Raw genomic sequence first — 13,586 nt, forward strand, 5'->3', positions numbered from 1 at the left:
CGACGGCGCTTTTATAGAACATTCGAGTATCGCCATACGACGAGGCATACTACGGCCTCGTTGACTCCCGTACGTTTTCACCGGATCGTTCGCTCTGCGTATTAAGGCCCGTCGAAAAATGCCCGAGCTTGGCCTCATCAAGAAAGCATATGGCAAATTCGTAACGCTTGCCACATCGGATACCGCGAGCTTACCGCAACGACGCTTCCCGCGAAAGCAGCGGACGACGGCGCTCTGGCCGCGTGCTAGGCCCTAGTCGTCGCTATGCCTAAATGCCTAAACGGTTTCACATCAAAGCCGTAGCTGGAAACGCTTTGGAAATAGTATTTTTTTTTATTCCTTCATCAAATTAGGCGCTTATTATCCATAATCAACAGAGCATGCGTTTCTAAAGGTGGCGAAAGAAATTCGCCGTGTCGGCAACTCGGCGCCGACAGACCGCGGCAGCAGGAGCGACCTGTTCCGCCCGCGCTGGGTGCGGTGGCTACGGATTGGCTAGCAGCAATGGGTGCCAGTTTTGTCCTTTTTTTTTTACGATGATATTTGGTATGTTTCACAAACATGACAAGCTGCACAATTATAGGAGCACACGGTTGCATTTTGCACAGCACACGCACAGCACACGGTTGCATTTTGCGTTTACGTGGGCGGCGCGGTCGACTTCGGTCCTGATAACCCGATCTTCCTCAGTAGCCTGAGCCGCTGCGGCAGGTTATTGAACAGACAATTTCCAATAGGCGTTTTGAAACTTGTCATGCAATTACTTTGAAGACCAGAGCCAGTGTTCCTGTTGGCTGGCAAGATTACGAAAACATAACATGTCGCTGTACTTGATATTCAATCTAAATGTTCTAGAGCTTGTTATAAATCGCACTGTAATTCTGCAGTTGGGCGCGAGGGTGATACAAATGAAATGAACATGATATTACAATAATAAAATAGGATATAAAGTTTAAATCTAATATGCTCTTGGCTAACCTGTGATGCTTCTTTTCAGATATGTTGATATCTCATTCCCCCATGAAATTACCTACCCGATCTGCCTTTTTGACGACGGAATACGTGAAATCCATGCTGTACAGGCAGTGGTAAAGCGCAAGCATGAAAAATCTGAACTCTTGCTACAGGAGCCCAATATGCGCTATTTATCTGAAGCTCAGAATGCTGGTTTGCTAGCTCACTGGCTTTTCCTGCGGTCGCACCGCTACGAAACCGCTCGCAGTTTCGAAGACGCTACCTAGTTTGCTGTAGCAATTTATTGCATGTAAACGAAGCAAGCGTGTACCATGAATCAAAGAAAGAACATTGGTTCATAGGTCAAGGAATGAACGAATTAGGGTGGCACCCAAAATGAGCTGCACTTCGTATATATACGAACCTTGTTTACGCCAGTCTGCAGGAGACACTTGATGCATATGGTGAAGATGCAGTTTTAGACGGCCGTGATATCAAACAGATGTCCACTATTATAAAGGGCGATCCCCTTGCACACACTGTCACCGCGGAAGTGCCCGCGAGACGCGCACAAACGGCAGATCGCCCGCGCGCACCCCGGCCAGGCTTGCCGCATGAGGCCCGCCTCGGGTTCCGACGGCCGCCGCTAGGCGGCTTTCAGTGGCGCCCCTATAGGCGCTGCGCATGGCGTATATAAGGGGTGGCGTAGTCGAAGGCTACAGATAATTTCGGTCACCTGGGGTTCTTTAATGTGCACTGACATACCACAGCACACAGGCGCTTCGTGTTTCGCTTCCAATTCGAAACGTAGCCGCATTGATCAAACCCACTCCTTCGAACTGAGCAATCGAATCCCTAAACCAATGAGCCACTGTGGCAGGGTTGGTAAAGTTCTTATGCAAAGGAGCTTATATATACTGGACGTCGTAATGAAGACCTCTAAGTAGCCAAATATCCCGTTGCTTGCGAAGTGTCCTCAGAGGGTGCTATTGCGGCAGGGCATGGTGCAGTGCTTGCCTCACGGAACGGACGAAGGTCAGCACCACGTGCTACCACGTGAGAGGAACCACCGTTTCTACGCTTCCTACCTAAGACTAGCAAACATGCAGTATTCTCAACGGGATGTACGTAGCGCGCTTAGCATTCGCATATCGACAAGCCGCGAGACGAATCCAAAAGAGGCGCGAAAACGAAACTATACAACTACGCCGCAAGAGAGTGCACTTGAGCCGTTCTGCGATACGCAGTCAACGCTGTTGCATAGAGCTGGCTCCCAGGCTTTTGCTTCCGTTACCCACTTCTCTCCTAACCCCTGCAGCTGAATGACAAATGTTCCAACAGGCAAGGACTGTTCAAGGTTAAAGGTGCTACCGCGGAACAACTGTCTTGTCTTAGTCCGTTTCATTCTCCACTGCAAGGCCCGTTTCTGTGAGCACCGTGTCTTAGGGTTCTGATCGAAGACACTGACGCCCGTTCGCTTTCTTCGCACATCACGCCGTGGTGACGTTGTGATTAGGGCGCTCGATCGACTGCTATAACCAAGGGTGCGGGACCGAATCGCGACCGCTTTTCGAATGAGACAAAAAGCAAGGCGTCCGTATGCTGTGTCATGTGAGTGCACGTTAAAGAACCTCAGGTAGCCAAAATTTTCGGAGCCCTCCACTACGGAGTCTCTAATAGCCTGAGTCGCTTTCAGACGTTAAACCCATTAATTAAAACCAGTCACAGCGGGAGACGTGCCGGGTGCTGTTTTGCTATCGGCGAGTGCGTAGCCACCTCGCCACATCAGCTCGACGCAATCGTTGCGTGCATGCGCGAGTAAAAAAAGATTGGCACACGCAAGTGATCCCACGATTGCCGGAGTGGCAACATATGTGGCGCTGCGGTTGACGAAGAGACTGATAGCGAGAGTACCGGGCAGTTCCCATTCTTCACTATTAGGGGGGTTCAGCGTACTTTCACGGCTCAACAAAACTTTTGTTTCCTGATATAAAAGTAACATAAAAGAAGCCATCGTTGCTCATGATGACAGAGTCAAAAAGAAATGCCACATGCACAGTCACGTAAGGTCAGCACTTCGACACTCGAGTGATGGCACGTTTGATAAAGGCTGTTGCCGCTCCCCTCCCCCCTTCCCTGTGCTGCAAAAATGGGAACGGCCCGATAGGCATGTCTTTGAACCGCAGCGCCAAGTGGTGAGATATCACAGCTCTGGTAGCCAGTCACTTGTGTTAATATTTTTTTACTCGCGACCACCGTGCTCGCAACTGTACAAGGCCTAGCATGCAGCCGCACGCGTACGCTTTTGCCGCGTGCTCACAGCCGACTCCATGCATTGAGGGAAAACGTTAATTTTTGCGACAGGCACGAGTGAGCGCTATTTAGGAACGCCGTGATGTATGGTACCTCATGAATTGAGATCCACACGAAATTTGTCTACTTTTAAGTGCTACTGAGGTTCGAATATACTTCGAATAGCAAATGTGCGGTACGAATCAAATCGAACAGGGAATCTAATTTTGATCGCAATTATTCGAAGTTCCGAATACTTGCGCGCCCCCAGAGATTTTCTAAGGATTTTAAGTAGGAAGGGGATGGTGGGGCTTAGTGTAAGGATAAATAACAGTGATTTTCGGTAGTCATCAGTATTAAAAATAACTCGTTCCGAATTGAAAAATAAAAAATGGGGAGTTGAACCCCACCCTCCAAGTTGTGGGTGTTTTCGCAAGTACACTTTTCTCAATAATGTTCCTTCCTCAAAAAAGAAATTTACCATGGGAAGCTTGGTACATGAAAATACTTTAGTGATCTTCTTTATGGCTTTATGGAATGCGAGCTAGCTGTCGCAAATAACTCACGCGCTGCACGTCATGGCGCCACGCAGGCCAAAGTATCGAACTCGCATAATTCGAACTTCTGCTTTATTCGAACTAGCGCTCTTTCGTCCCGTCGAAATAACCTGAGGTTCAAACGACTGAAATATGTTTTTTCACCCAGCACCAGCAGGCGCACGCCCGATGCTGCTTCAACATCCCGGGGAGAGGAGGATTTGGAACTGGTCAATTCTCGCGCATCCCCAGCGAGCGCATACATTTTCAGACGCATGTGAGCGTAATTTTCTCACGCGAAGAAGGGACCGCGAGGAAGGGACGACAATGCCCAGAAAAGAAGCCATGATGAAGCGCTTTAGTCCGAAGATGATCCTATGCGTCAAAGTGAAGTTCAAATCCAACCACGGCAGCGCGTAACCGCGAATACGCTAGTTCGCGGCGAGTGTTACCAATCGCACAAAGGCATCCTGTGCAGAGAACAGAACAAGGGCGTAATTACGCACCAATTACATATCACAGAAACTCTCATAAGAACCTGCCACAAACTGATCAATTAGTTGCGCTCTCATACAAGTCGATTCACACGGGCGGACATGTCGACTTATATTGGAGCGGGGACTAATTGACAGGTTTGTGATAGTATTTGTGATGTGATCAGTGCGTAATTTGGCCCATGAACAGTCGAGTCCGCATAGGCGGTCTAGTCCCGACGTGCAAAGAGCATTAGCACCTCGGCTTCGCTTCTGGTTCGGCGTTGATTGGCTGCGTAACCGTCACTATGGCAACCGATCAAGATGCTACTTGGTAGATGTAGGCAGCAGCAGAATGACAAAAGATGTTTGCCGGCCGCGGAAACTGACATTTGTTCATGGAGGGGAGAGTAGAAGAAAGCACGTGACTTTGCGCCCTGTCGAGGAAAGAGCCTGTAGTCATCCCTGCATGCATGAGCTCGTAAGCTTTGCGATTTTGGTTTGGCGCGCGTAGGCGGCCAAATTTCGTTGCGCTACATGCAGCGCCGTTTGCAGCGCCGCCGATAATGGCATACTCAAAAATATGAAAACTAGTATGCACGTTACTAACGGTGAGCCCTAAACGTCTGCTTAATTAGGACGCCTAAAGATGTCAGCAGTGCAAAAAAAAAAAAAAAATCACAGGACGGTTACAACAGCGCAGTGTGAATGTTTAAGCCCTAGCTGTGGTCTAACCGTAAATAAATTTTAACGGACATGCTCTCATTTTTTCTCTTGTAATATGCCGGAGGTGAATCTGTACTTGCCAAGAACTGCAGTGGCGCTATGAAGAGAACTTCGTTCGAACGATAGATTACAGCTGCAGTGACACCTAAACATTTCTACGCCTGTTTGGATACAGTGCTTGTCGTGTCCTCCGAATTCCTGTGCTCTCGTCATAACCTCCACCTTCCAAAGTACCCACCACCGTGTGTCCTTGTGGCAGCCGCCTTCCCGTTGTACATTCCTCCGCTCTCGCCTCAACCTCCCAAGCCACTACATGCCATCTGTTGCCTGCCACCTTCTCCCCCATTTCCTCCTCTTCTCTAAATGTGGAGGGGAATATCCCCCTCCCTCTACTTTTCCACCTGCCCATCATAGAAAGTGCGCTGCGGACGATGACGACGGTGACGCGAAAGTGAGGAACGGTCGTCAACGCTGTAAGAACTATAAAAACGTCCATTTAGAAAATTACTATATATGCACCATAGATGAAACGCCCGTTACAGTCATTGCCGCTACGAATATTTGACCTCGGCCTGCTCTGAGACGGATTTCCGTGCGATTCACGTACCGTTGGGCGAGGTCTTGTCGCCGTTTTCGGCCGCGTGCACCATGGGAAGGTAGAGTTTCGATGCGAGTAGACGGCGGCGCAGGTGGACGAAACAGCCAGCCAGGAAGGCGGCGAAACCGATGGTGTCGGCCACCCCGTCCACCACGTAGCCCGACGTCTGCCGCACCGACATGAGCCGCACGATTCCCATGCGCGAGCGCGCCACCTGTGTCGCGTGCACGAGAGGAATAGGTCTTGTGACACCGCTGTTTTACTTCGTTACTTTAGATGCCATGCATATACTGCATGAGAGAGTTTGCAATGATGAAGCACAGCACAATTAGGATATTTACCGGGGCTCTCAAGGTCTACCGGGCAGGGGAGGTCTACTGGGGCTAGTGAAGCCTACTGAGAATTCGGACGTCTAGTGGATATGAAAAGCCTATCGGAGATGGGATGTTACGGATCAGGGAGGCCTATCGGGGATGGAAAGTGTACGAGTGTTGGTGGTTGAGCGGGTCGGGGATTTTTAAAGGGCATGAAAGTTCTACCGAATTGGTCTAGAAGTTCTAACGAACAGATCTAGGGTCTGAAAGTTCTAATGAACGGGTCTGGAAGCTCTAAGGTGTTTGGAAGTTCTCAGGTGACTGGAAGTTCTAAGGCTCTACCTGGTCCGGGAGTTCTCGGGTCCAGGAGTTCTACCGCGGGTACGGGAGTTCCACCGGGTACGGGAGTTTTACCGGGTACGGGAGTTTTACCGGATATGGGAGTTTTACCGGATACGGGAGTTTTACCGGTTCCGGGAGTTTTACCGGGTCCGGGAGTGTTACCAGGTCCAGGAGTTTTACCGGATCCAGGAGTTCTAAGGGGGCTGGGAGTTCTAAAAGGTCTGGCAGTTTTACAGCGGCTGGCAGTTCTAAGGGTCTGGCTGGGTGCTCTGTCGGAAAGTTAGTTTTATGGGGATGGGAGGTCTACCGACGATGCATGGGTCGTCTACCGTGGATAGTAGGTCTATACATGGATAAGTTGCCTACAGAAGGTTGAAGACCTATTATTGTAATGCCTGAAGGTAAGCCAAGGCAAGAAATGTCAATACAGGCAGGAGGTCTATCCATGCTTGGGAGCAAAACAGACAATGGACGCCTGGTAGTAAGAACAATTACTGCAATGAAATCCAAATTTATTCCCATGTAATTTTTAACTAAACAGTTAATTTGCTTGCCTCGTCTGGTATTTTAAGCATGGCCTCAGTGGGTAGAGGAAATGGTTTGTGGAGAGCTGTGGGGTAGGCCACTGCCCTGTAGTGGGCATAGCCAGATTAATGACAAATGACTTAGGGGCAATAATTTCGCAGGTAAAGTAATTAAGTACTTTCGAAGTTACTCTATGAGGCCACCCCTGCTGCTTGTGCCACCAAGTTTCCTGCTCTTTGTAGCAGCAAAGCGGTACAAAATTTTCGATGTCACTTTGAAATTCAGTCAATTAAATACTTTCGAAGTTACTCTATGAGGCCATCCCTACTGCTTGTGCCACCAAGTTTCCTGCTCTTTGTACCAGCAGAGCGGAACAAAATTTTCCAGGCCACATTGAAATTCAGTCGCTCCTGCCGTACAATGAAACAAATAAGCCTGGAAAGTTTAGGGTGGTATTCGCTAGCTACTTCGCATGCGTCAAGAGAAACAAATGGATCATAAGACAACTGCAATGCTTTTGGCAAGTAACATATTTAAGTTCATTCCTTTTTATAGACGTCAATTCATAACGTCACTAATTACATCTTGTTACAACTTTTTAATAGCGTGATTTAATTATCCTTTTTATAAAGCTAGTCAGCCATACTTTGAGAAGCCATACACGGCGGTCAGCCATACTTTGAGAAGACAAAGCAGACGCTGTCTGCCACTCATGGCTTGGGAACTAAGCGAAACGTCCCTAAACACTGTTACTATATTTGCATGCAATGTTGTATCACCTGTCCATCCAGGGAGTCCATAAAAGTGCGCAGCGTCATGAAGAGCACGGCGAACTGCCGCATGCCAAGGCTCTCTGATGTCACCAGCTTGGCGGCAGCCATCGCGCAGACTACCCCCGCGACGCTGATCATGTTGGGTGTGACAAAGTAGAACACTTTCGTGAAGCGTGTAACCTGTAACAGAGATCCGTGGAATATCAGCGCACATGTAAGCAAGTACGAGCGACGTAGCAGCACTGCTGTATAATATTTGCCTCTGCATACCGTGCCAAATGTTCCATCGAGTTCAAAAACCGTGCCTAGGTACCTGAGAACGGGAACGCTGCCGCGTTTCGGAAGTCATCCAGCAGATATATTGCAAACCTAGCAGAACGCTAAAGCAAACTTTCCTGCTCGCCTTAAGCTAATTACTCTGTGTGTTGGCAGTGCGATATCATTATAAGCCTTCGACGCCTTTACATCGAATTTTGCGTTCAGTTGTGTTTGTGGACCTTTGCACGTCCGTCTGCGCACAACCGGACATCTCTTCGTATCATCTAGCTGGTACCTAGACGTTTCCCAAAAGCTGTCTGTAGGTGGTGACACTGACGCAAAATAGTTACATCGAAACGCACAGTTATCAGTTCCGGTCTGGTGACGTCTCTACCTCTCCACGCTCTAACCAATGACCGACGAAACATTGTTCTTCCAATGATGCTTCTAATACTATCGCACTGAAGTGCGGAGTGGATACTCGCGTAATGCATTCTCAGTATCAGCCTTTGAAGTGGTTGCGAGAACCGTGCAATTATGTCACTGTTAATGAGTCGCGTCACCCACATGAACCGGGTAAGTTTAATATATGGGCGGCACGTTCTATGAAGCCAGTGCGCATACCCATGGAGGTCGACATAATGCTGACATTTACGCAACCAACGTACTCTTTGTCCAGCAGGGGTTTTAGGCGGCCACATACTGCAACGAGCTTTTGCTCACCCGGTCGAAGAGATTGGCGAGCGGCACGGCGATGTAGTTGTTGACGTGGTCAAGCATCATCATCTTGACCGACAGCCCCCGGAACGGCGAGAAGTGTCCGGTGGGCTCGGGCGTGGGGCCGACCAGTTTGAGGCTTTGGATGCGGTGGTAGAGGGCCACGTCCATCCACATGAAGTACGTGAGCAGTGCGAACGACACCAGCAGTGTGACCCGGTGTTCGTGCAGCGATGTCTTACCGCCCGTCCCACCGCCACCGCAGGAGGACACTCCGCGGCCAACGACGCCGTTGAGCAGCATGGCGCCGCAGCTACGGTCACGACCTGCGGGCAGCACACGACCGCGGTCCAGCAGCAGCAGCAGCAGCACAGAGGAGCACTCGATAGCAACACAGAACATTAACAAATTTCTGTGGCCCTTTGAGCCATTAAAGTTCGATAAGGCGAAAGCCTTTGTTTGAAACTTCCCTGATTCCTGGTTTTACTGCGTCTATTTCTGCAGGCTGTGTATTGCGGCGTTCGAGGAAGCGCCAAATGAAAGGCGCCGCATGCACACCTGGATCGGTATAACGCGATAGCGTAAGCTACCAGCCAACATATAAAGCCCCGCTTTAACTGAGCCGTATGAACGCGCCTGCGTGGGCTAGGCATAACGCGAATGCAAGGGTCTCGGCAGGCTGATTCTGATATCACCCTCCCATATGAAAGGAGAGACCCGAGTTGGCAGCGCCTTCCAAGCGTAATGTCAGGAAGCCTTACTTCAAGTTAATGCTCGGCCATGTCAGCTGCCAGCTACCGCCTCCCAAGTAACGAAAGCACGTATTAAGGCTCCTTACAGTCCACCTTTGGGGGCGTGGGCCCAAGGTGGCCCACCTTGACCTATGGTGGCCGTCATTTTGGATGGCATTACGTGACCTAGGGTGGCCGCAAAGTGTGACACCTTCTGCGAACGACAGTATGAGCCGTTAAATGCTTTCGCCTTAAAAAGTAGTTTGTAGAACATATATCAGTTAAGAGTATGACGCGGCAGCTTTAACTGATCTCATCTGAGGTTGCCTTGCGGATCCTCCTCCGCGTACATGTTCTTGACTCCTAGCCTAATTATTAGTAAACTTATTTGTGTCTCATATCTACCACACACACACACACACACACACACACACACACACACACACACACACACACACACACACACACACACACACACACACATATATATATATATATATATATATATATATATATATATATATATATATATATATATATATATATAAACCATTAAAGTCGTAAGCTACCACATTATGTGAAAGATCCCCTGACACAGATATAAATCCCCGCTGTGACTCCAATCCGGGGCCTATAGGACTATCCTGTCCGACTCGGGATCCAAGGTTCCCAGAAGGTTTGATCTCTATCTCACCCACTCATCTCAGTGGAGCTGCCTGAGTTGGCCGCCCCTGCCATTTCGGCCATGTCACGTGGTCTTGCGACTTCACACAACTTGCCGACAAAACAGTACCCGGCCGAATGTTACCTGCCAGTTACCACCTGCCAGAGGCGTGGTCATATTTTTTTGTGTCGAACAAAGCCGGCGCCGAGTTTTCTGGAGAAAGGGGACAATTGAACGCTCTGGGGTTAAAACTCCCTCAGATCAGACCCCGAATTTCATATTACAGGCCTCCTTCCTCCGGCAGTAACTTAAAAAATCCGTCAATTTGGAAAAGGCGAAAACTTGAAACTGTCGAAACTCATTTTTTGCCAGATTTCGCCCATTATGCTTCTGAGAGAAAAACAATTCTCCAAATCAAACATCACTGTGAACCTCTGTCCTAACATCCGAATGAAATTTTAATGAGATTCTTTTCCCACCTATTTTTAGGGCAAATGGTTTTGGTTTGGTTATGCTCCAAAGCGATTCAGGCTTGAGAGACGCCATAGTGGATGACACCGGAAATTTTGACCACCAGGGGTTATTTAAAGTGCTCTGACATCGCACAGCACACAGGCGCCTTGCTTTTTGCCTCCACCGGAAAGCCGCTGCCGAGACGGGGATTCGATCCCGCATCCTTGGGCGCAGTAGTTGAGCACCATTGTACAGACAGTCATTTTTGCTGAGCAATTCTTAGCCCGGCCTCGCTTTCCTCTCTTATTCAAGTGAAAAGGGAGTTTTCTTCTCTCCCCTGAACACCCTGTTTAGGTGGGCAGGTGGTCAGACAAACGCCGACGCCGGGCTATTTTCGCCTTCCCGGCATTCCTTCACCAAGACGCGTGATAATGGGGCGAAAAGCATGGTGCCCGTACACTGCGCTACATGTCGGTACACGTTAAAGAATTGCAGGTGGTGGAAATTATACGGAGCCTTCGTTTACGGCTTTCCCATAGCCTGAGTCGCTTTGGGACGTTAAATTCTAAAAACCTGACAAGACCTAATACCCCTGCATTAAAAGCGATCTGCCTCCTGGCTATGTTCACGTTCGTCCGACAGCAAAGGATACATGTCGGCCAACACTTTTTATAAGCTTTCTGGCCAACTGATTAAAAATCATTAATTCCACGCTGAGACAAGCTGACTGCCGCCATTCTGGAGTGAACTGAGGCGTAGCGTAGCCTCTGCGATTGGCGGTGAAAAATTCGGCGTCGACACACGTTGTGCGCCTGCGAAGACGGCCGGTGATGGCGACAGCTGCGTTTCGATTTGTCGCGTTTTCTGGCCTACAAAAGCTCCCTTTTCAACTAGAGCAGTCTCCTTGTGAGAATGGCGCAGTGACCACTCTCAATGTGCCACTGGCTCGCCGTTGATCAGGCGCCGGGTGACATCCAATTTCCGCTCCGTGAGGTACGCGCTTGGCTCGAAATGTTGAAAATGCAGAAATGCGGCGCCTGAACTTCACTTTCGTTCACCAGAGACAAGAATTATGTGATCAAGAGAAATAGTGTGAAAAGATCGGTGCGCCATACATTTGCCGCCAATAACCGGCATTCGCCGATGGTAACTGACTGGATTCCAAGAGATGACCGGGCGGATGAGATTAGGATGAGATTAGCGGTCAGATAAGATCAGGAAGGTTTGCGGGGATGCGGTGGGTCGCAGCTTGCGCAGGACAGAGGAATACGGAACAGTCCTTTGTATTTCACGGCTCATTGTCAGGCTGATGACAACAATGATGACCAATCACGTAGCTTTGTTTACCAGCTTTAAAGTAAAGCTAAGTCACTGCGATGCTAATTCAGTCTTCAAACACGAGCCTCCACGAGAACAAAACCCGTTCTTCGGAGCGCAGTGTCCCCGCTGAAGCTTTGGGTGTACATTGGGCGATTAAGTATGACAGCAGCAGCCACGTGGTATCTTTAATCCTGGACTTAATACTTAGGCGGCTAAATAAAGATGCGGAAATCTCACAGAGGGAAACGTTCCAGCGAGCCGTTTTTGAAGGTGATCTAGAACTTAATCTTTACCAATCATCAGTTTTTGATAACGCAAAAGGTGCTGCAGGCTAGGCACCGACACCTTCAACGGCGCCTGGATGCTTGCACTTGGACAGAGCATTCCGTCTTCATTAAAAGTTTGGTCACATTTCACTCAGACGCCCGGAATGTTCCCAGCCATGTTGACAGAAGCAGCTGAAGAAACTCCCAGGAACTCTCGGCAAGTTATGCGAGGACCCCATTTGTGACACAGGCATGCTAAGAATGGCTCCGGTTTTATTTTGCGCCGCCATGCAGGCAACTTCCTCCGGCTCGTAATACGTTTTGCTTTCGCTTCCTGTTCCCGGAAGCTTTTGCGCGACGATCTCTTGCCAACAAGAGAATCTCAAAGTCGCCTTTCGCGTACCCAAAAGCCACCTTTCTTTTTTTTTTTTTACTTTCCTCTCGGTTCTTACGCGAGCGGGTGCTTCCTTCTCAGCTGTCGCCACCAGTCACTGAAATGCCCCATCCATCATTTTCGCCTCAGAGCGCATTGCACGAGCAACGCGTGCACGCACTGGCGACTTTGTCAGTGACGGCGGAACGATACGGCCTTCTTGGCAGCACTGCTGCCTCCAACGCTAGGAGGCGCCACGGCAGCTTCTGAAAACTGCAAGACGGCGCCAAGAAATAGTTCTGCGCACATCACAGAGTTGCACTAACAACTCCACACAGGTGAAAAATTCCAGTTGGGAATCAGCTGGTTTCAGTTGGTCCCAACAGCGACCTTGCTGGTTTCAGCTGGGCCAGCTGGTCCCAACAGCAACACCAGCAGCTTTCCAACTGGGGTTAGTTGGGAATCTGCTGGTTTCAGCTGGGCCAGTTGGTCCCAACAGGAACTCTAGTGGTTTTCAGTTGGTCCCAACAGCGACCTTGCTGGTTTCAACTGGGCCAGCTGGTCCCAGCAGAAATTGGTCCCAACAGCATCTGTTGGTTTCTGTGAAGGTAGTTAGTTTAGCAAGTGTTGTTTTTGTTCCGGGCTTGATGGTAACAGTAGCATCGTTGGTTTTAGTTTTAGTAACAGTTTACACAGGTATAAGTTGAAGGAATAATTTTGTTAGCATTCAATAGTCTCCGCTGGCATCCGGCCAGTGAGCAATTTGGCATTCAGTGTGGTGGTCAGTTGCGTACTTTATTATTTGCAACAAAAGCTCTAATATTAGCAACGAACTAGTAGGTAAAATTATGTTATATTTTTTCCGCTGCCGCAAGCAACATAATGTTATATAAAATTAAGATTGCGTGAGTTAGTTTCGTACGCAGTAAACAGCATTAACAGCAGCATGGCGGCCATGGCGGCGGCCAGGAGCGGCCGTACACACGTGCACGGCGTGACTTGTCGATTTGATATGTGTGGTGCGTGAGCGTAATTTTTTGTTTGAAGAAACTCGTGTTAGCGCCTATTCTTCACAAACTTGCTCTGAAGTCGAAATAGTTCATCAGTTGTTTTCTAGGCGAGAGGAAGACAACACTTTGGATGTCATCGCATGGCGAAGACTGATACCGATCAGCAGAGCTGCCCGAAGAGTGTATATATTGAGGTACTTATTTGTGTTCTTAATATCTGCACGTTAAGTAACCGAAGAGGTTGTTTTATTTATTCGTTAA

The 13,586-nt window shown here is 49.0% G+C and overlaps 1 protein-coding gene across 2 annotated transcripts in view; it reads right to left on the reverse strand.

The window, feature by feature from the left end:
• The window catches only part of Cpes (Ceramide phosphoethanolamine synthase), a 128,791-nt gene that overhangs the window by 20,821 nt on the left and 94,384 nt on the right, over positions 1 to 13,586 (reverse strand). For both annotated transcript variants that reach the window (XM_084576816.1, XM_084576817.1), the window contains exons 3-5: positions 8,515 to 8,834; positions 7,540 to 7,713; positions 5,589 to 5,793 (exon numbers count right to left, since the gene is read on the reverse strand). In XM_084576816.1, the coding sequence (XP_084432942.1) occupies positions 5,589 to 5,793; positions 7,540 to 7,713; positions 8,515 to 8,811 (676 nt within the window). In that variant the 5' untranslated portion in view covers positions 8,812 to 8,834. The remainder of the gene's footprint in view (positions 1 to 5,588; positions 5,794 to 7,539; positions 7,714 to 8,514; positions 8,835 to 13,586) is intronic.

Source organism: Amblyomma maculatum, chromosome 8 (assembly GCF_055883805.1).
Source record: "Amblyomma maculatum isolate TAMU_Amacu chromosome 8, ASM5588380v1, whole genome shotgun sequence".
In the NCBI taxonomy this organism is placed as follows: Eukaryota; Metazoa; Arthropoda; class Arachnida; order Ixodida; family Ixodidae; genus Amblyomma; species Amblyomma maculatum.